The sequence below is a fragment of the Neovison vison genome, chromosome 5, assembly GCF_020171115.1.
Source record: "Neovison vison isolate M4711 chromosome 5, ASM_NN_V1, whole genome shotgun sequence".
In the NCBI taxonomy this organism is placed as follows: Eukaryota; Metazoa; Chordata; class Mammalia; order Carnivora; family Mustelidae; genus Neogale; species Neogale vison.
Genome location: NC_058095.1, coordinates 104,189,935 through 104,210,693, shown reverse-complemented (window position 1 = coordinate 104,210,693; position 20,759 = coordinate 104,189,935). Strand labels below are relative to the sequence as shown.

The 20,759-nt window shown below is 44.3% G+C and overlaps 1 protein-coding gene and 1 pseudogene across 1 annotated transcript in view; one reads left to right on the top strand and one right to left on the bottom strand.

Moving 5' to 3' along the window:
* Nucleotides 1-18,860: 18,860 nt before the first annotated feature.
* Nucleotides 18,861-20,643, bottom strand: LOC122907046 (annotated as a pseudogene).
* The window catches only part of LOC122907439 (phosphatidylinositol 3,4,5-trisphosphate 3-phosphatase TPTE2-like), a 75,658-nt gene continuing 75,460 nt past the window's right edge, over nt 20,562-20,759 (top strand). Inside the window, exon 1 of the mRNA XM_044250299.1 lies at nt 20,562-20,698. Coding sequence (XP_044106234.1) covers nt 20,562-20,698 — 137 coding nt within the window. The remainder of the gene's footprint in view (nt 20,699-20,759) is intronic.

Below are 20,759 nucleotides of genomic sequence, written 5' to 3'. Positions count from 1 at the left end.
AAAGAATACAAACATAGTGATTTGAAGGGATACATGCACCCTAATGTTCCTAGCAGCAATGTGTCCACAATAGCCAAACTATGGAAAGACCTGAGACGTCTATGAACAGATGAGTGAGTAAAGAAGATGTGGCGTATATATACTCAAACATCAAAAGGAATGAAATCCTGCCATTTGCAATGACGTGGATGGAACTTAACGGATATTTTACCCAGTGAAATCAGTCAGTCAGAGAAGGACAAATACCATCCGATTTCACTCATGTGGAACTGAAGAAACAAAACAGATGAGCATGGGGGAAGGGAAGGGAAGGAAAAGAGGAAAACAGTGAGACAAACCATAGGAGACTCTCAACTATAGGGAATAAACTGGGTTGCTGAAGGGATGTGGGTGGGGGATGGGGTACCTGGGTGATGGGCATTAAGATAGGCACTCAAAGTAATGAGGACTGGGTGTTGTATGCAACTGATGAATCACTGAATTCTTTCTCTGAAACTAAAAATACAGTATATGTTAATTAAATTGAATGTAAATAAAAAAAGAAACAGATGAAGTTTCCTAATATATTGTTTTTCTCCCCATTTCATCTTGTTTCTTTTCAGTGTTCCAAGATTAATTGTTTATGCACCACACCCAGGGTTCCTTGCAATATGTGCCCTCCTAATACTCCACCAGGCTCACCTAGCCCCACCCCTCTCCCCTCAAAACCCTCAGTTCCTTTCTCAGAGTCCACAGTCTCTCATGGTTATTCTTAAGAACATCTGCAACAATACAGTGTCTTTGACTCTTTCTGACTCTTTTCAATGTAGCCCCAATAGGCAACTATTTATCCTTTTTGGCTCCAGTTGCACTAAAGAAGAACAGGTCCTAGGAGGATCCTTCTTCCTCCTGGTCACTACCAACCACAACCTTTCAGAGATTTCCAGAATGCCTGTGTATGAGACTTAGTCGATTGGGTGAAGAAGGGACAGAATGCTATTAAAGACAGGAGGAGGTAGCAGTAGGCAGGGGGCAGAGGAGTCCTCAGCAGAAAGAAAGGAGCTAATGAAACCTGGATCCTTCACCCTCCAGAGCTTTGCCACCCTGTGAAGCCACTGTCCCAAAGCCACAGTCATGTGGAGGGAGCCCCTGTTCCAGACCTGCCAGTTACTTGACACCATCTGAGGGCAGGGTAGGCAAGCTTGGGAGGTGAAAGGTGGTGAAGTAGGGACTGGAGAAGCAGGAAATTAGATGGGAAAGAAGGAGGTATACCTGCAAATTGAGGGTGAATTTGAGATCAGTTCCACCATAATAGGCTGTTCCACACTGGCCAGGCTCAGTAGTTAAGATCTGTACTTGATCCTGGAGTAAACTGTGTTTTTGCTAGGTCCATAATACTTATTACAAACATGTAAGTCTTCATTTCTAGCGCAAACGAGATATTAGGTTTCAAATAATTGATTTGCATGTGAACTTTCTAAGTGTCAGTGGGTTTATAAGTTCAACTAAGAAAGTAAGTCTGGAAGTCATGTGATGTCTCACCGTGTCTGTTATTAATCCTTCAGCCCTGGCCAGAGTGATTGGACAGCCCCATCTACCGAAGGACTCTCTGAAGTGATGTAAGCTATGATGAATACATACATAAATATGTGTCTCTACACACACAAATGCACACACACACACACAGACCGAGATTTGGGATGTTTGCTCTCAGGATCACACATAGGAACACAGAGATCCGGTGATACTCTTTGTAATGTCTTCTTATGGTAAGGCACTATATGTAATATTCTTTGTCTTTTGAAGGTAGGTGGAAAAAGGATGAACAGGCTCTAGAGAGAGTCTTTTTGATTCCTGGTTTTGTTCATATTTGTCCACCCTTGACGATTGTGGATGAGAGTCTGCTAGAGTGGGCAAGGGAGGAGGAAAACTTATTTGGAGGAAGGAGGAGTCAGCTGAAAGGATGCAGCTAATGGATCCTGGATCTGTCCCTCACCCTCCAGAGCTCCTCCCCCATGTGAGGCTGGTGCTCTAAACCTACCACCGAATGGAAGGAACCTCTGCCTCAGGTCTTTAGCCACTGACCCTGCCTGAGGGGTAGGAAAGGAAACCAGGAAGCATAAAGAGTCAGCAGGCGATGAAGGGAATTGAGGATCATGAAATGAGTTGGGGTCAAAGAGATCTGTACCTCTCAACTGCCGCTGAATTTGAAATAAATTCTACCAGAAAAGGCTGTTACACACTGGCATTAGGGTGACAGTATAGAACTTCTTACTGATTGATACATTGTTTATCTGTAGGCCTAACCTAGTCCTTAGCCTTTTGAATAAAGCCTAATTTCTAATAAAAAGTGACCTACCAGGTTAAATTAGATGATATATACATGAATTTTTAAATATTGACCATTCATATGTAGAGAAAAGTTGTAGCTATTTAAATGGGGGGGGAGTCAGTCTAGCATTACATGTGGTGTCTGACTATGTGCCTCTTTAATCCTTTAGCACTTCTGTGACTGAATTGAAATCGGACATGGATGAGGCAATCGCCAGCAAATTGTGAGCTATAAGTGAATAAAGATAAACATATATTTATATGGACATATATGCACAAATGTACTTATAGACTTGTATCAACACAGACTCACAAAGACACATACACAAGCAATAGGATTTCATGAAAATCCTAGAGGAGAAGAGAGGCAGCAACCTCTTTGATCTTGGCCACAGCAACTTCTTGCTAGACACATCCCCAAAGGCCAGGGAAACTAAGGCAAAAATGAACTGTTGGGGCTTCACCAAGCTAAAAGGCTTTTGCACAACAAAGGAAACCATCAACAAAGCTAAAGGGCAACCTAAGAATGGGAGAAGATACTTGCTAATACCTTATCAGATAAAGGGCTAGTATCCAAAATCTATGAAGAACTTACCAAACTTAACACCCCAAAACCCAAAACATGTGGTCAAGAAATGGGCAGAAGCCATGAACAGACATTTCTCAAAGAAGACATACAGATGGCCAACAGAAACATGCAAAAAATGCTGAACATCACTCAGCCTCAGAGAAATGCAAATCAAACCACAAGGAGAGACCATTTCATAGGAGTCACGAGGGCTAAAATTTAACAACTCAGGGAACAACAGATGTAGATAAGGTGGTAGAGAAAGGGGAACCCTCCTATGCTGTTTTTGGGAATGATGCAAACCGGTCAGCAGCTCTGGAAAAGAGTAGGGAGGTTCCTCAGAAAGTTAAAAAGCATAGAGCTACCCTATAACCCAGCAATTGCACTAGTAGATATTCATTCAAAGAATACAAACATAGTGATTTGAAGGGATACATGCACCCTAATGTTCCTAGCAGCAATGTGTCCACAATAGCCAAACTATGGAAAGACCCGAGACGTCTATGAACAGATGAGTGAGTAAAGAAGTTGTGGCGTATATATACTCAACCATCAAAAGGAATGAAATCCTACCATTTGCAATGATGTGGATGGAACTTAATGGATATTCTACCCAGTGAAATCAGTCAGTCAGAGAAGGACAAATACCATCCGATTTCACTCATGTGGAACTGAAGAAACAAAACAGATGAGCATGGGGGAAGGGAAGGGAAGGGAAGGAAAAGAGGAAAACAGTGAGACAAACCATAGGAGACTCTCAACTATAGGGAGCAAACTGGGTTGCTGAAGGGGAGGTGTGTGGGGGATGGGGTACCTGGGTGATGGGCATAAGAAAGGCACTCAAAGTAATGAGGACTGGGTGTTGTATGCAACTGATGAATCACTGAATTCTTCCTCTGAAACTAAAAATACAGTATATGTTAATTAAATTGAATGTAAATAAAAAAAGAAACAGATGAAGTTTCCTAATATATTGTTTTTCTCCCCATTTCATCTTGTTTCTTTTCAGTGTTCCAAGATTCATTGTTTTCGCAGCACACCCATTGTTCCTTACAATACGTGCCCTCCTAATACCCACCACCAGGCTCACCTAGTCCCCACCCCTCTCCCCTCAAAAACCTCAGTTCCTTTCTCAGAGTCCACAGTCTCTCATGGTTATTCTTAAGAACATCTGCAACAATACAGTGTCTTTGACTCTTTCTGAATCTTTTCAATGTAGCCCCAATAGGCAACTATTTATCCTTTTTGGCTCCAGTTGCACTAAAGAAGAACAGGTCCTAGGAGGATTCTTCTTCTGCCTGGTGACTACCAACCAAAACCTTTCAGAGATTTCCAGAATGCCTGTGTATGAGACTTAGTCGATTGGGTGAAGAAGGGACAGAATGCTATTAAAGACAGGAGGAGGTAGCAGTAGGCAGGGGGCAGAGGAGTCCTCAGCAGAAAGAAAGGAGCTAATGAAACCTGGATCCTTCACCCTCCAGAGCTTTGCCACCCTGTGAAGCCACTGTCCCAAAGCCACAGTCATGTGGAGGGAGCCCCTGTTCCAGACCTGCCAGTTACTTGACACCATCTGAGGGCAGGGAAGGCAAACTTGGGAGATGAAAGGCGGTGAAGGAGGGACTGGAGAAGCAGGAAATTAGATGGGAAAGAAGGAGGTATACCTGCAAATTGAGGGTGAATTTGAGATCAGTTCCACCATAATAGGCTGTTCCATACTGGCCAGGCTCAGTAGTTAAGATCTGTACTTGATCCTGGAGTCATCTTGTTTTTGCTAGGTCCATGATACTTATTACAAACATGTAAGTCTTCATTTCTAGCGCAAACGAGATATTAGGTTTCAAATAATTGATTTGCATGTGAACTTTCTAAGTGTCAGTGGGTTTATAAGTTCAACTAAGAAAGTAAGTCTGGAAGTCATGTAATGTCTCACCCTGTCTGTTTTTAATCCTTTAGCCCTGGCCAGAGTGATTGGACAGCCCCATCTACCGAAGGACTCTCTGAAGTGATGTAAGCTATGATGAATACATACATAAATATGTATCTCTACACACACAAATGCACACACACACACACACACACACAGACTGAGATTTGGGATGTTTGCACTCAGGATCACACATAGGAATACAGAGATCATGTGATACTCTTTGTAATGTCTTCTCATGTTAAGGCACTATATGTAATATTCTTTGTCTTTTGAAGGTAGGTGGAAAAAGGATGAACAGGCTCTAGAGAGAGTCTTTTTGATTCCTGGTTTTGTTCATATTTGTCCACCCTTGACGATTGTGGATGAGAGTCTGCTAGAATGGGCAAGGGAGGAGGAAAACTTATTTGGAGGAAGGAGGAGTCAGCAGAAAGGATGCAGCTAATGGATCCTGGATCTGTCCCTCACCCTCCAGAGCTCTGCCCCCATGTGAGGCCAGTGCTCTAAACCTACCACCAAACTGGAAGGAACCTCTGCCTCGGGTCTTTAGCCACTGACCCTGCCTGAGGGGTAGGAAAGTCAACCAGGAAGCATGAAGAGACAGCAGGTGATGAAGGGAATTGAGGGTCATGGAATGAGTTGGGGTCAAAGAGATCTGTACCTCTCAACTGCAGCTGAATTTGAAATAAATTCTACCAGAAAAGGCTGTTACCTACTGGGATTAGGGTGATAGTATAGAACTTCTTATAGATTGATACATTATTTATCTGTAGGCCTAACCTAGTCCTTAGCCTCTTAAATAAAGCCTAATTTCTAATAAAAAGTGACCTACCAGGTAAAATTAGATGATATATGCATGAATCTTTAAATACTGACCAGTTCATATGTAGAGAAAAGTTGCAGCTATTTAAATGGGGGGGGGAGTCAGTCTAGCATTACGTGGGGTGTCTGACTATGTGCCTCTTTAATCCTTTAGCACTTCTGTGACTGAATTGACTTCGGACATGGATGAGGCAATCACCAGCAAATTGTGAGCTATAAGTGAATAAAGATAAACATATATTTATATGGACATATATGCACAAATGTACATATAGACTTGTATCAACACAGACTCACAAAGACACATACACAAGCAATAGGATTTCATGAAAATCCTAGAGGAGAAGAGAGGCAGCAACCTCTTTGACCTTGGCCACAGCAACTTCTTGCTAGACACATCCCCAAAGGCCAGGGAAACTAAGGCAAAAAGGAAATGTGGGGACTTCACCAAGCTAAAAGGCTTTTGCACAACAAAGGAAACCATCAACAAAGCTAAAGGGCCACCTACAGTATGGGAGAAGATACTTGCTAATACCTTATCAGATAAAGGGCTAGTATCCAAAATCTATGAAGAACATACCAAACTTAACACCCCAAAACCCAAAACATGTGGTCAAGAAATGGGCAGAAGCCATGAACAGACATTTCTCAAAGAAGACATACGGAAGGCCAATAGAAACATGCAAAAAATGCTGAACATCACTCAGCCTCAGAGAAATGCAAATCAAACCACAAGGAGAGACCCTTTCATGAGAGTCGCAAGTGTAAAATTGAACAACTGAGGGAACAACAGATGATGGTGAGGTGGTAGGAAGGGGAACCGTCCTATGCTGTTTTTGGGAATGATGCAAACCGGTCAGCAGCTCTGGAAAAGAGTAGGGAGGTTCCTCAGAAAGTTAAAAAGCATAGAGCTACCCTATAACCCAGCAATTGCACTAGTAGATATTCATTCAAAGAATACAAACATAGTGATTTGAAGGGATACATGCACCCTAATGTTCCTAGCAGTGAAAGACCCGTGGATCCCCTTACCCAAGAATTCAACACTGCCACAGGATGCAAGCCGAAGAGGTTCTTTATTGTAACGCAGGCGCCTGCGGGTGGTCAGCAGCTCCTGCTAGCTGAGCACACCAGGCTGGGGTGGTGCAATATTTTTATAGACAGATACAAACAAGTTTTGGATGGGGCGGAGCTGATTGGCTGACAATTTGAACATTTGAAAAAGGCATACTTGGTGTTTGCAGATTGGCTTTGGAGGACCCGCGTGCACGAAGAAAAAGGCGGGAAGGGAGAGTGAGGAGGGGGAGTTGGACCTTAATACTCAGCAGAGATGCATCCTGCCTATGTGACTATGTGGCCCCCTGCCTCCTGCCTACGTGACTCTGTGGCCCCCTGCCTCCTGCCTATGCCTCAGCTATTAGCAGAAGGTATCTTGTTCAAACAGGAGACCAGTGTAACACCCTAAAAGCCAAGCGGTTACAGAAAGGCAAAGGAGCAGTTAATTAGTTAACAACTGGGGGAAGGGTCTTTCAGCAGCAATGTGTCAACAATAGCCAAACTATGGAAAGACCCGAGACATCTATGAACAGATGAGTGAGTAAAGAAGTTGTGGCGTATATATACTCAACCATCAAAAGGAATGAAATCCTGCCATTTGCAATGACGTGGATGAACTTAACAGATATTATACCCAGTGAAAACAGTCAGTTAGAGAAGGACAAATACCATCCGATTTCACTCATGTGGAACTGAAGAAACAAAACAGATGAGCATGGGGGAAGGGAAGAAAAAGAGGAAAACAGTTAGATAAACCATAGGAGACTCTCAACTATAGGTAACAAACTGGGTTGCTGAAGGGGAGGTGTCTGGGGGATGGGGTACCTGGGTGATGGGCATTAAGAAAGGCACTCAAAGTAATGAGGACTGGGTGTTGTATGCAACTGATGAATCACTGAATTCTTCCTCTGAAACTAAAAATACAGCATATGTTAATTAAATTGAATGTAAATAAAAAAAGAAACAGATGAAGTTTCCTGATATATTGTTTTTTTCCCTATTTCATCTTGTTTCTTTTCAATGTTCCAAGATTCATTGTTTACGCAGCACACCCATTGTTCCTTACATACGTGCCCTCCTAATACCCACCACCAGGCTCACCTAGCCCCCCACCCCTCTCCCCTCAAAAACTTCAGTTTGTTTCTCAGAGTCCACAGTCTCTCATGGTTATTCTTAAGAACATCTGCAACAATACAGTGTCTTTGATTTTTTCGAATCTTTTCAATGTAGCACCAATAGGCAACTGCTTATGCTTATTGGCTCCAGTTGCATTAAAGAAGGACAGGTCCTAGGAGGATCCTTCTTCCGCCTGGTGACTACCAACCAAAACCTTTCAGAGATTTCCAGAATGCCTGTGTATGAGACTTAGTGGATTGGGTGAAGAAGGGACAGAATGCTATTAAAGACAGGAGGAGGTAGCAGTAGGCAGGGGGCAGAGGAGTCCTCAGCAGAAAGAAAGGAGCTAATGAAACCTGGATCCTTCACCCTCCAGAGCTTTGCCACCCTGTGAAGCCACTGTCCCAAAGCCACAGTCATGTGGAGGGAGCCCCTGTTCCAGACCTGCCAGTTACTTGACACCATCTGAGGGCAGGGAAGGCAAACTTGGGAGATGAAAGGCGGTGAAGGAGGGACTGGAGAAGCAGGAAATTAGATGGGAAAGAAGGAGGTATACCTGCAAATTGAGGGTGAATTTGAGATCAGTTCCACCATAATAGGCTGTTCCACACTGGCCAGGCTCAGTAGTTAAGATCTGTACTTGATCCTGGAGTCATCTTGTTTTTGCTAGGTCCATGATACTTATTACAAACATGTAAGTCTTCATTTCTAGCGCAAACGAGATATTAGGTTTCAAATAATTGATTTGCATGTGAACTTTCTAAGTGTCAGTGGGTTTATAAGTTCAACTAAGAAAGTAAGTCTGGAAGTCATGTAATGTCTCACCCTGTCTGTTTTTAATCCTTTAGCCCTGGCCAGAGTGATTGGACAGCCCCATCTACCGAAGGACTCTCTAAAGTGATGTAAGCCATGATGAATACATACATAAATATGTATCTCTACACACACAAATGCACACACACACAGACACACACAGACTGAGATTTGGGATGTTTGCTCTCAGGATCACACATAGGAATACAGAGATCCTGTGATACTCTTTGTAATGTCTTCTCATGGTAAGGCACCATATGTAATATTCTTTGTCTTTTGAAGGTAGGTGGAAAAAGGATGAACAGGCTCTAGAGAGAGTCTTTTTGATTCCTGGTTTTGTACATATTTGTCCACCCTTGACGATTGTGGATGAGAGTCTACTACAGTGGCAAGGGAGGAGGAAAACTTATTTGGAGGAAGGAGGAGTCAGCTGAAAGGATGCAGCTAATGGATCCTGGATCTGTCCCTCACCCTCCAGAGCTCTGCCCCCATGTGAGGCCGGTGCTCTAAACCTACCACCAAACTGGAAGGAACCTCTGCCTCGGGTCTTTAGCCACTGACCCTGCCTGAGGGGTAGGAAAGGCAACCAGGAAGCATGAAGAGACAGCAGGTGATGAAGGGAATTGAGGGTCATGAAATGAGTTGGGGTCAAAGAGATCTGTACCTCTCAACTGCCGCTTATTTGAAATAAATTCTACCAGAAAAGGTTGTTACACACTGGGATTAGGGTGACAGTATAGAACTTCTTACAGATTGATACGTTATTTATCTGTAGGCCTAACCTATTCTTAGCCTTTTGAATAAAGCCTAATTTCTAATAAAAAGTGACCTACCACGTTAAATTAGATGATATATGCATGAATTTGTAAAGATTGACCAGTTCATACGTAGAGAGCAGTTGCAGCTATTTAAATGGGGGGGGGGAGTCAGTCTAGCATTACGTGGGGTGTCTGACTATGTGCCTCTTTAATCCTTTAGCACTTCTGTGACTGAATTGAAATTGGACATGGATGAGGCAATCACCAGCAAATTGTGAGCTATAAATGAATAAATAAATATGTATTTATATGGACATATATGCACAAATGTACTTATAGACTTGTATCAACACAGACTCACAAAGGCACATACACAAGCAATAGGATTTCATGAAAATCCTAGAGGAGAAGAGAGGCAGCAACCTCTTTGACCTTGGCCACAGCAACTTCTTGCTAGACACATCCCCAAAGGCCAGGGAAACTAAGGCAAAAATGAACTGTTGGGGCTTCACCAAGATAAAAGGCTTTTGCACAACAAAGGAAACCATCAACAAAGCTAAAGGGCAACCTACAGTATGGGAGAAGATACTTGCTAATACCTTATCAGATAAATGGCTAGTATCCAAAATCTATGAAGAACTTACCAAACTTAACACCCCAAAACCCAAAACATGTGGTCAAGAAATGGGCAGAAGCCATGAACAGACATTTCTCAAAGAAGACATACAGATGGCCAGTAGAAACATGCAAAAAATGCTGAACATCACTCAGCCTCAGAGAAATGCAAATCAAACCACAAGGAGAGACCATTTCATGAGAGTCGCAAGTGTAAAATTTAACAACTGAGGAAACAAAAGATGATGGTGAGGTGGTAGAGAAAGGGGAACAGTCCTATGCTGTTTTTGGGAATGATGCAAACCGGTCAGCAGCTCTGGAAAAGAGTAGGGAGGTTCCTCAGAAAGTTAAAAAGCATAGAGCTACCCTATAACCCAGCAATTGCACTAGTAGATATTCATTCAAAGAATACAAACATAGTGATTTGAAGGGATACATGCACCCTAATGTTCCCTGCAGCAATGTGTCCACAATAGCCAAACTATGGAAAGACCCGAGACGTCTATGAACAGATGAGTGAGTAAAGAAGTTGTGGCGTATATATACTCAACCATCAAAAGGAATGAAATCCTACCATTTGCAATGACGTGGATGGAACTTAACAGATATTTTACCCAGTGAAATCAGTCAGTCAGAGAAGGACAAATACCATCCGATTTCACTCATGTGGAACTGAAGAAACAAAACAGATGAGCATGGGGGAAGGGAAGGGAAGGGAAGGAAAAGAGGAAAACAGTGAGACAAACCATAGGAGACTCTCAACTATAGGGAACAAACTGGGTTGCTGAAGGGGAGGTGTGTGGGAGATGGGGTACCTGGGTGATGGGCATAAGAAAGGCACTCAAAGTAATGAGGACTGGGTGTTGTATGCAACTGATGAATCACTGAATTCTTCCTCTGAAACTAAAAATACAGCATATGTTAATTAAATTGAATGTAAATAAAAAAAGAAACAGATGAAGTTTCCTAATATATTGTTTTTCTCCCCATTTCATCTTGTTTCTTTTCAGTGTTCCAAGATTCATTGTTTTCGCAGCACACCCATTGTTCCTTACAATACGTGCCCTCCTAATACCCACCACCAGGCTCACCTAGCCCCCCACCCCTCTCCCCTCAAAAACCTCAGTTCCTTTCTCAGAGTCCACAGTCTCTCATGGTTATTCTTAAGAACATCTGCAACAATACAGTGTCTTTGACTCTTTCTGAATCTTTTCAATGTAGCCCCAATAGGCAACTATTTATCCTTTTTGGCTCCAGTTGCACTAAAGAAGAACAGGTCCTAGGAGGATCCTTCTTCCGCCTGGTGACTACCAACCAACACCTTTCAGAGATTTCCAGAATGCCTGTGTATGAGACTTAGTTGATTGGGTGAAGAAGGGACAGAATGCTATTAAAGACAGGAGGAGGTAGCAGTAGGCAGGGGGCAGAGGAGTCCTCAGCAGAAAGAAAGGAGCTAATGAAACCTGGATCCTTCAACCTCCAGAGCTTTGCCACCCTGTGAAGCCACTGTCCCACAGCCACAGTCATGTGGAGGGAGCCCCTGTTCCAGACCTGCCAGTTACTTGACACCATCTGAGGGCAGGGTAGGCAAGCTTGGGAGGTGAAAGGTGGTGAAGTAGGGACTGGAGAAGCAGGAAATTAAATGGGAAAGAGGGAGGTATACCTGCAAATTGAGGGTGAATTTGAGATCAGTTCCACCATAATAGGCTGTTCCACACTGGCCAGGCTCAGGAGTTAAGATCTGTACTTGATCCTGGAGTCATCTGTGTTTTTGCTAGGTCCATAATACTTATTACAAACATGTAAGTCTTCATTTCTAGCGCAAACGAGATATTAGGTTTCAAATAATTGATTTGCATGTGAACTTTCTAAGTGTCAGTGGGTTTATAAGTTCAACTAAGAAAGTAAGTCTGGAAGTCATGTGATGTCTCACCGTGTCTGTTTTTAATCCTTTAGCCCTGGCCAGAGTGAATGGAAAGCCCCATCTACCGAAGGACTCTCTGAAGTGATGTAAGCTATGATGAATACATACATAAATATGTGTCTCTACACACACAAATGCACACACACACACACACACACACACTGAGATTTGGGAAGTTTGCTCTCAGGATCACACATAGGAATACAGAGATCCTGTGATACTCTTTGTAATGTCTTCTCATGGTAAGGCACTATATGTAATATTCTTTGCCTTTTGAAGGTAGGTGGAAAAAGGAAAACAGGCGCTAGAGAGAGTCTTTTTGATTCCTGGTTTTGTTCATATTTGTCCACCCTTGACGATTGTGGATGAGAGTCTGCTAGAGTGGGCAAGGGAGGAGGAAAACTTATTTGGAGGAAGGAGGAGTCAGCAGAAAGGATGCAGCTAATGGATCCTGGATCTGTCCCTCACCCTCCAGAGCTCTGCCCCCATGTGAGGCCGGTGCTCTAAACCTACCACCAAACTGGAAGGAACCTCTGCCTCGGGTCTTTAGCCACTGACCCTGCCTGAGGGGTAGGAAAGGCAACCAGGAAGCATGAAGAGTCAGTAGGTGATGAAGGGAATTGAGGGTCATGAAATGAGTTGGGGTCAAAGAGATCTGTACCTCTCAACTGCCGCTGAATTTGAAATAAATTCTACCAGAAAAGGTTGTTACACACTGGGATTAGGATGACAGTATAAAACTTCTTATAGATTGATACATTATTTATCTGTAGGCCTAACCTAGTCCTTAGCCTCTTAAATAAAGCCTAATTTCTAATAAAAATTGACCTACCAGGTTAAATTAGATGATATATGCATGAATTTTTAAAGATTGACCAGTTCAACATGGAGAGCAGTTGCAACTATTTAAATGGGGGGGGGGAGTCAGTCTAGCATTACATGTGGTGTCTGACTATGTGCCTCTTTAATCCTTTAGCACTTCTGTGACTGAATTGAAATCGGACATGGATGAGGCAATCACCAGCAAATTGTGAGCTATAAGTGATTAAAGATAAATATATATTTATAGGACATATATGCACATATGTACTTATAGACTTGTATCAACACAGACTCACAAAGACACATACACAAGCAATAGGATTTCATGAAAATCCTAGAGGAGAAGAGAGGCAGCAACCTCTTTGACCTTGGCCACAGCAACTTCTTGCTAGACACATCCCCAAAGGCCTGGGAAACAAAGGCAAAAACAAACTGTGGGGACTTCACCAAGATAAAAGGCTTTTGGACAACAAAGGAAACCATCAACAAAGCTAAAGGGCAACCTAAGAATGGGAGAAGATACTTGCAAATACCTTATCAGATAGAGGGCTAGTATCCAAAATCTATGAAGAACTTACCAAACTTAACACCCCAAAACCCAAAACATGTCAAGAAATGGGCAGAAGCCATGAACAGACATTCCTCCAAAGAAGACATACAGATGGCCAACAGAAACATGCAAAAAATGCTGAACATCACTTAGCCTCAGAGAAATGCAAATCAAAACCACAAGGAGAGACCATTTCATAGGAGTCACGAGGGCTAAAATTTAACAACTCAGGGAACAACAGATGTAGATAAGGTGGTAGAGAAAGGGGAACCCTCCTATGCTGTTGGTGGGAATAATGCAAACCGGTCAGCAGTTCTGGAAAAGAGTAGGGAGGTTCCTCAGAAAGTTAAAAAGCATAGAGCTACCCTATAACCCAGCAATTGCACTAGTAGATATTCATTCAAAGAATACAAACATAGTGATTTGAAGGGATACATGCACCCTAATGTTCCTAGCAGTGAAAGACCCGCGGATCCCCTTACCCAAGAATTCAACACTGCCACAGGATGCAAGCCGAAGAGGTTCTTTATTGTAACGCAGGCGCCTGCGGGTGGTCAGCAGCTCCTGCTAGCTGAGCACACCAGGCTGGGGTGGTGCCGATTTTTATAGATAGATACAAACAAGTTTTGGATGGGGCGGAGCTGATTGGCTGACAATTTGAACATTTGAAAAAGGCATATTTGGTGTTTGCGGATTGGCTTTGGAGGACCCGCGTGCGCGAAGAAAAGGGCGGGAAGGTGGAGTGAGGAGGGGGAGTTGGACCTTAATACTCAGCAGAGATGCATCCTGCCTATGTGACTATGTGGCCCCCTGCCTCCTGCCTATGCCTCGGCTATTAGCAGAAGGTATCTTGTTCAAACAGGAGACCAGTGTAACACCCTAAAAGCCAAGCGGTTACAGAAAGGCAAAAGAGCAGTTAATTAGTTAACAACTGGGGGATGGTCTTTCAGCAGCAATGAGTCAACAATAGCCAAACTATGGAAAGACCCGAGACGTCTATGAACAGATGAGTGAGTAAAGAAGTTGTGGCGTATATATACTCAACCACCAAAAGGAATGAAATCCAGCCATTTGCAATGATGTGGATGGAACTTAACAGATATTTTACCCAGTGAAATCAGTCAGTCAGAGAAGGACAAATACCATCCGATTTCACTCATGTGGAACTGAAGAAACAAAACAGATGAGCATGGGGGAAGGGAAGAAAAAGAGGTAAACAGTGAGACAAACCATAGGAGACTCTCAACTATAGGGAACAAACTGGGTTGCTGAAGGGGAGGTGTGTGGGAGATGGGGTACCTGGGTGATGGGCATAAGAAAGGCACTCAAAGTAATGAGGACTGGGTGTTGTATGCAACTGATGAATCACTGATTCTTCCTCTGAAACTAAAAGTACAGTATATATTAATTTAATTGAATGTAAATAATAAAAGAAACAGATGAAGTTTCCTAATATATTCTTTTTTCCCCCATTTCATCTTGTTTCTTTTCATTGTTCCAAGATTCATTGTTTACGCAGCACACCCATTGTTCCTTACATACGTGCCCTCCTAATACCCACCACCAGGCTCACCTAGCCCCCCACCCCTCTCCCTTCAAAAACCTCAGTTTGTTTCTCAGAGTCCACAGTCTCTCATGGTTATTCTTAAGAACATCTGCAACAATACAGTGTCTGACTCTTTCTGAATCTTTTCAATGTAGCACCAATAGGCAACTGTTTAAGCTTATTGGCTCCAGTTGCATTAAAGAAGAACAGGTCCTAGGAGGATCCTTCTTCCGCCTGGTGACTACCAACCAACACCTTTCAGAGATTTCCAGAATGCCTGTGTATGAGACTTAGTTGATTGGGTGAAGAAGGGACAGAATGCTATTAAAGACAGGAGGAGGTAGCAGTAGGCAGGGGGCAGAGGAGTCCTCAGCAGAAAGAAAGGAGCTAATGAAACCTGGATCCTTCACCCTCCAGAGCTTTGCCACCCTGTGAAGCCACTGTCCCAAAGCCACAGTCATGTGGAGGGAGCCCCTGTTCCAGACCTGCCAGTTACTTGACACCATCTGAGGGCAGGGTAGGCAAGCTTGGGAGGTGAAAGGCGGTGAAGGAGGGACTGGAGAAGCAGGAAATTAGATGGGAAAGAAGGAGGTATACCTGCAAATTGAGGGTGAATTTGAGATCAGTTCCACCATAATAGGCTGTTCCACACTGGCCAGGCTCAGTAGTTAAGATCTGTACTTGATCCTGGAGTCATCTTGTTTTTGCTAGGTCCATGATACTTATTACAAACATGTAAGTCTTCATTTCTAGCGCAAACGAGATATTAGGTTTCAAATAATTGATTTGCATGTGAACTTTCTAAGTGTCAGTGGGTTTATAAGTTCAACTAAGAAAGTAAGTCTGGAAGTCATGTGATGTCTCACCGTGTCTGTTTTTAATCCTTTAGCCCTGGCCAGAGTGATTGGACAGCCCCATCTACCGAAGGACTCTCTGAAGTGATGTAAGCTATGACGAATACATACATAAATATGTATCTCCACACACACAAATGCACACACACCCTCATAGACTGAGACTTGGGATGTTTTCTCTTAGGATCACACATAGTAATACAGAGATCATGTGATACTCTTTGTAATGTCTTCTCATGGTAAGGCACTATATGTAATATTCTTTGCCTTTTGAAGGTAGGTGGAAAAAGGATGAACAGGCTCTAGAGAGAGTCTTTTTGATTCCAGGTTTTGTTCATATTTGTCCACCCTTGACGATTGTGGATGAGAGTCTACTAGAGTGGGCAAGGGAGGAGGAAAACTTATTTGGAGGAAGGAGGAGTCAGCAGAAAGGATGCAGCTAATGGATCCTGGATCTGTCCCTCACCCTCCAGAGCTCTGCCCCCATGTGAGGCCGGTGCTCTAAACCTACCACCAAACTGGAAGGAACCTCTGCCTCGGGTCTTTAGCCACTGACCCTGCCTGAGGGGTAGGAAAGTCAACCAGGAAGCATGAAGAGTCAGCAGGTGATGAAGGGAATTGAGGGTCATGAAATGAGTTGGGGTCAAAGAGATCTGTACCTCTCAACTGCAGCTGAATTTGAAATAAATTCTACCAGAAAAGGCTGTTACAAACTGGGATTAGGGTGACAATATAGAACTTCTTATAGATTGATACATTATTTATCTGTAGGCCTAACCTAGTCCTTAGCCTCTTAAATAAAGCCTAATTTCTAATAAAAAGTGACCTACCAGGCTAAATTAGTTGATATATGCATGAATTTTTAAAGATTGACCAGTTCATACGTAAGGAGCAGTTGCAGCTATTTAAATGGGGTGGGGGAGTCGGTCTAGTATTACATGTGGTGTCTGACTATGTGCCTCTTTAATCCTTTAGCACTTCTGTGACTGAATTGACTTCGGACATGGATGAGGCAATCACCAGCAAATTGTGAGCTATAAGTGAATAAAGATAAACATATATTTATATGGACATATATGCACAAATGTACATATAGACTTGTATCAACACAGACTCACAAAGACACATACACTAGCAATAGGAATTCATGAAAATCCTAGAGGAGAAGAGAGGCAGCAACCTCTTTGATCTTGGCCACTGCAACTTCTTGCTAGACACATCCCCAAAGGCCAGGGAAACAAAGGCAAAAAGGAAATGTGGGGGCTTCAGCAAGATAAAAGGCTTTTGCCCAACAAAGGAAACCATCAACAAAGCTAAAGGGCAACCTAAGAATGGGAGAAGATACTTGCTAATACCTTATCAGATAAAGGGCTAGAATCCAATATCTATGAAGAACTTACCAAACTTAACACCCCAAAACCCAAAACATGTGGTCAAGAAATGGGCAGAAGCCATGGACAGACATTTCTCAAAGAAGACATACGGATGGCCAATAGAAACATGCAAAAAATGCTGAACATCACTTAGCCTCAGAGAAATGCAAATCAAACCACAAGGAGAGACCATTTCATGAGAGTCGCAAGTGTAAAATTTAACAACTGAGGAAACAACAGATGTTGGTGAGGTGGTAGAGAAAGGGGAACCCTCGTATGCTGTTGGTGGGAATGATGCAAACCGGTCAGCAGCTCTGGAAAAGAGTAGGGAGGTTCCTCAGAAAGTTAAAAAGCATAGAGCTACCCTATAACCCAGCAATTGCACTAGTAGATATTCATTCAAAGAATACAAACATAGTGATTTGAAGGGATGCATGCACCCTAATGTTCCTTGCAGCAATGTGTCCACAATAGCCAAACTATGGAAAGACCCGAGACGTCTATGAACAGATGAGTGAGTAAAGAAGATGTGGCGTATATATACTCAAACATCAAAAGGAATGAAATCCTACCATTTGCAATGACGTGGATGGAACTTAACAGATATTTTACCCAGTGAAATCAGTCAGTCAGAGAAGGACAAATACCATCCGATTTCACTCATGTGGAACTGAAGAAACAAAACAGATGAGCATGGGGGAAGGGAAGGGAAGGGAAGGAAAAGAGGAAAACAGTGAGACAAACCATAGGAGACTCTCAACTATAGGGAACAAACTGGGTTGCTTAAGGGATGTGGGTGGGTGATGGGGTACCTGGGTGATGGGCATTAAGAAAGGCACTCAAAGTAATGAGGACTGGGTGTTGTATGCAACTGATGAATCACTGAATTTTCCTCTGAAACTAAAAATACAGTATATGTTAATTAAATTGAATGTAAAGAAAAAAAGAAATAGATGAAGTTTCCCAATATATTCTTTTTTCCCCCATTTCATCTTGTTTCTTTTCAGTGTTCCAAGATTTCTTGTTTACACACCACTCCCAGTGTTCCTTGCAATATGTTCCCTCCTAATACCCACCACCAGGCTCACCTAGTCCCCCATCCCGCTCCCCTCCAAAACCCTCAGTTTGTTTCTCAGAGTCCACAGAACTCTGGTTATATTCACAGAACTCTGAATAACTCATGGTTATTCTTAGGAACATCTGCAACAATACATTGTCTTTGACTCTTTCTGAATCTTTTCAATGTAGCCCCAATAGGCAACTGTTTATCCTTTTTGGCTCCAGTTGCACTAAAGAAGAACAGGTCCTCGGAGGATCCTTCTTCCGCCTGGTGACTACCAACTGAAACCTTTCAGAGATTTCCAGAATGCCAGTGTGTGAGACTTAGTTGATTGGGTGAAGAAGGGACAGAATGCTATTAAAGACAGGAGGAGGTAGCAGTAGGCAGGGGGCAGAGGTGTTCTCAGCAGAAAGAAAGGAGCTAATGAAACCTGGATCATTCACTCTCCAGAGCTTTGCCACCCTGTGAAGCCACTGTCCCAAAGCCACAGTCACGTGGAGGGAGCCCCTGTTCCAGACCTGCCAGTTACTTGGCACCATCTGAGGGCAGGGAAGGCAAGCTTGGGAGGTGAAAGGCGGTGAAGGAGGGACTGGAGAAGCAGGAAATTAGATGGGAAAGAAGGAGGTATACCTGCAAATTGAGGGTGAATTTGAGATCAGTTCCACCATAATAGGCTGTTCCACACTGGCCAGGCTCAGTAGTTAAGATCTGTACTTGATCCTGGAGTCATCTGTGTTTTTTGTTTTTTGTTTTTTTTTTTGAGCCAGCTGAGACTTTATTTGGGACAAGACACTCAAATTGGCTTTTAGTTGGAGGCATGGACAAGAAGGGGTACCCAGGGCAGCAGAACCGCCCCCAGGGGCAGGCTGAGGACTGGGGCTGAGTGAGTCTTAGGTGAGTCTCCTGTTCCCAGTGCTTCCCTGCACAGCTTCTTCCCCCAAAGGCTCTATGGCAGCCATGAGAGCAGGGAGGCTGGGTGGGACCACAGTGGTTGTTCACTTGGACAGGACATCAGACGACTCGGACACCAGCTTCCCGTCACGGGTCTCAATCTTCTTCACCACCACAGCCTTGGAGGAGCTGCCACGGCTGAAGGACCCGGAGGGGCCAAAGCTGGACTGAAAGGAGCTCAGGCCATAGTTGAGGCTAGGGTTTGGGAGGGCCCCATAGGTTGAGCTCAGGCCACCTGAGTAGCCGCTGGTGGTCTTAGTATGGATACTCGTGTTCTGCATCCCAGACTCCAGCCGGCTCTCCTCGCCCTCCAGCAGCTTGCGGTAGGTGGCAATCTCAATGTCCAGGGTCAACTTGACGTTCATGAGCTCCTGGTACTCGCGCAGCTGACGGGCCATGTCCTGCTTGGCTCGCTGCAGGGCGGCCTGCAGCTCGGCCACCTTGCCATTGGCATCCTTAACGGCCAGCTCCCTGCGCTGCTCAGCATCGGCAATGGCAGCCTCCAGGGCAGCCCTCTGGTTTTTGAGGGCCTCAATCTCAGCCTGGAGTCGGCTGATGCTCCGATTCATCTCAGAAATCTCCGTCTTCGTGCGACGGAGGTCATCCCCGTGCTTCCCAGCCAATGTCTGCAGCTCCTCGTACTTGATCTGGTACATGGTCTCAGCCTCAGCCCGGCTACGGTTGGCGATGTCCTCATACTGGGCCTTGACCTCGGAGATGATGCCGTCCAGGTCCAGGGAGCGGCTGTTGTCCATGGATAGGACCACAGACGTGTCCGAAATCTGGGACTGCAGCTCACGGATCTCCTCTTCATAAAGCTGCCTTAGGAAGTTGATCTCGTCGGTCAGCCCTTCCAGGCGGGACTCGAGTTCTACCTTGTTCATGTAAGCTTTGTCCACATCCTTCTTGATGAGGACAAATTCATTCTCCATGTCTGCACGCTCTTTGATCTCCTCCTCATATTTATTCTTGAAGTCCTCCACCAGCCCCTGCATGTTGCCACGCTCCACCTCCAGCTTCAGCTTCTCCTGGCCCAGGGTGTCCAGCTGCCGCCGGAGGTTGCTGATGTAGCTCTCGAACATGTTGTCTATGTTGCTCCGCGCGGTCTTCTGCTGCTGTAGGAGGCTCCACTTGGTCTCCAGAACTTTGTTCTGCTGCTCCAGGTGCCTCACCTTGTCGATGAACGAGGCAAATTTGTTGTTGAGGGTCTTGATCTGCTCCTTCTCCTGGGTGCGCACAGCTTGGATGTTGGGATCCACTTCCAGCTTAAGGGGGCTCAGCAGGCTCTGGTTCACTGAGACGGCCGTGATGCCCCCCATAACCCCGGCCCCGCCGCCGTAGCCCCGACCACACTCATGCTGCTGTTCAGGCCCCCCCGGAAGCTGCCGCCCACCCGGGAGAAGGCGGACGAGCTGATGCGGGAGCCAGGCCCGCTGGTGTAGGAGCGGCTGCTGAAGGCCCGGGGACCGGAGGTGGACACCTGGGTCACCCTGACGGACATGGTGGAGGCCGGAGTGGAGGCTGGAGTAGAGGCGAGTAGGCTGAACCTGACAGAGGTTCTACAAGGGGCCGAGAAGCTGCTTCTAGGTCGAGTCATCTGTGTTTTTGCTAGGTCCATAATACTTATTGCAAACATGTAAGTCTTCATTTCTAGCACAAACAAGATATTAGGTTTCAAATAATTGATTTGCATGTGA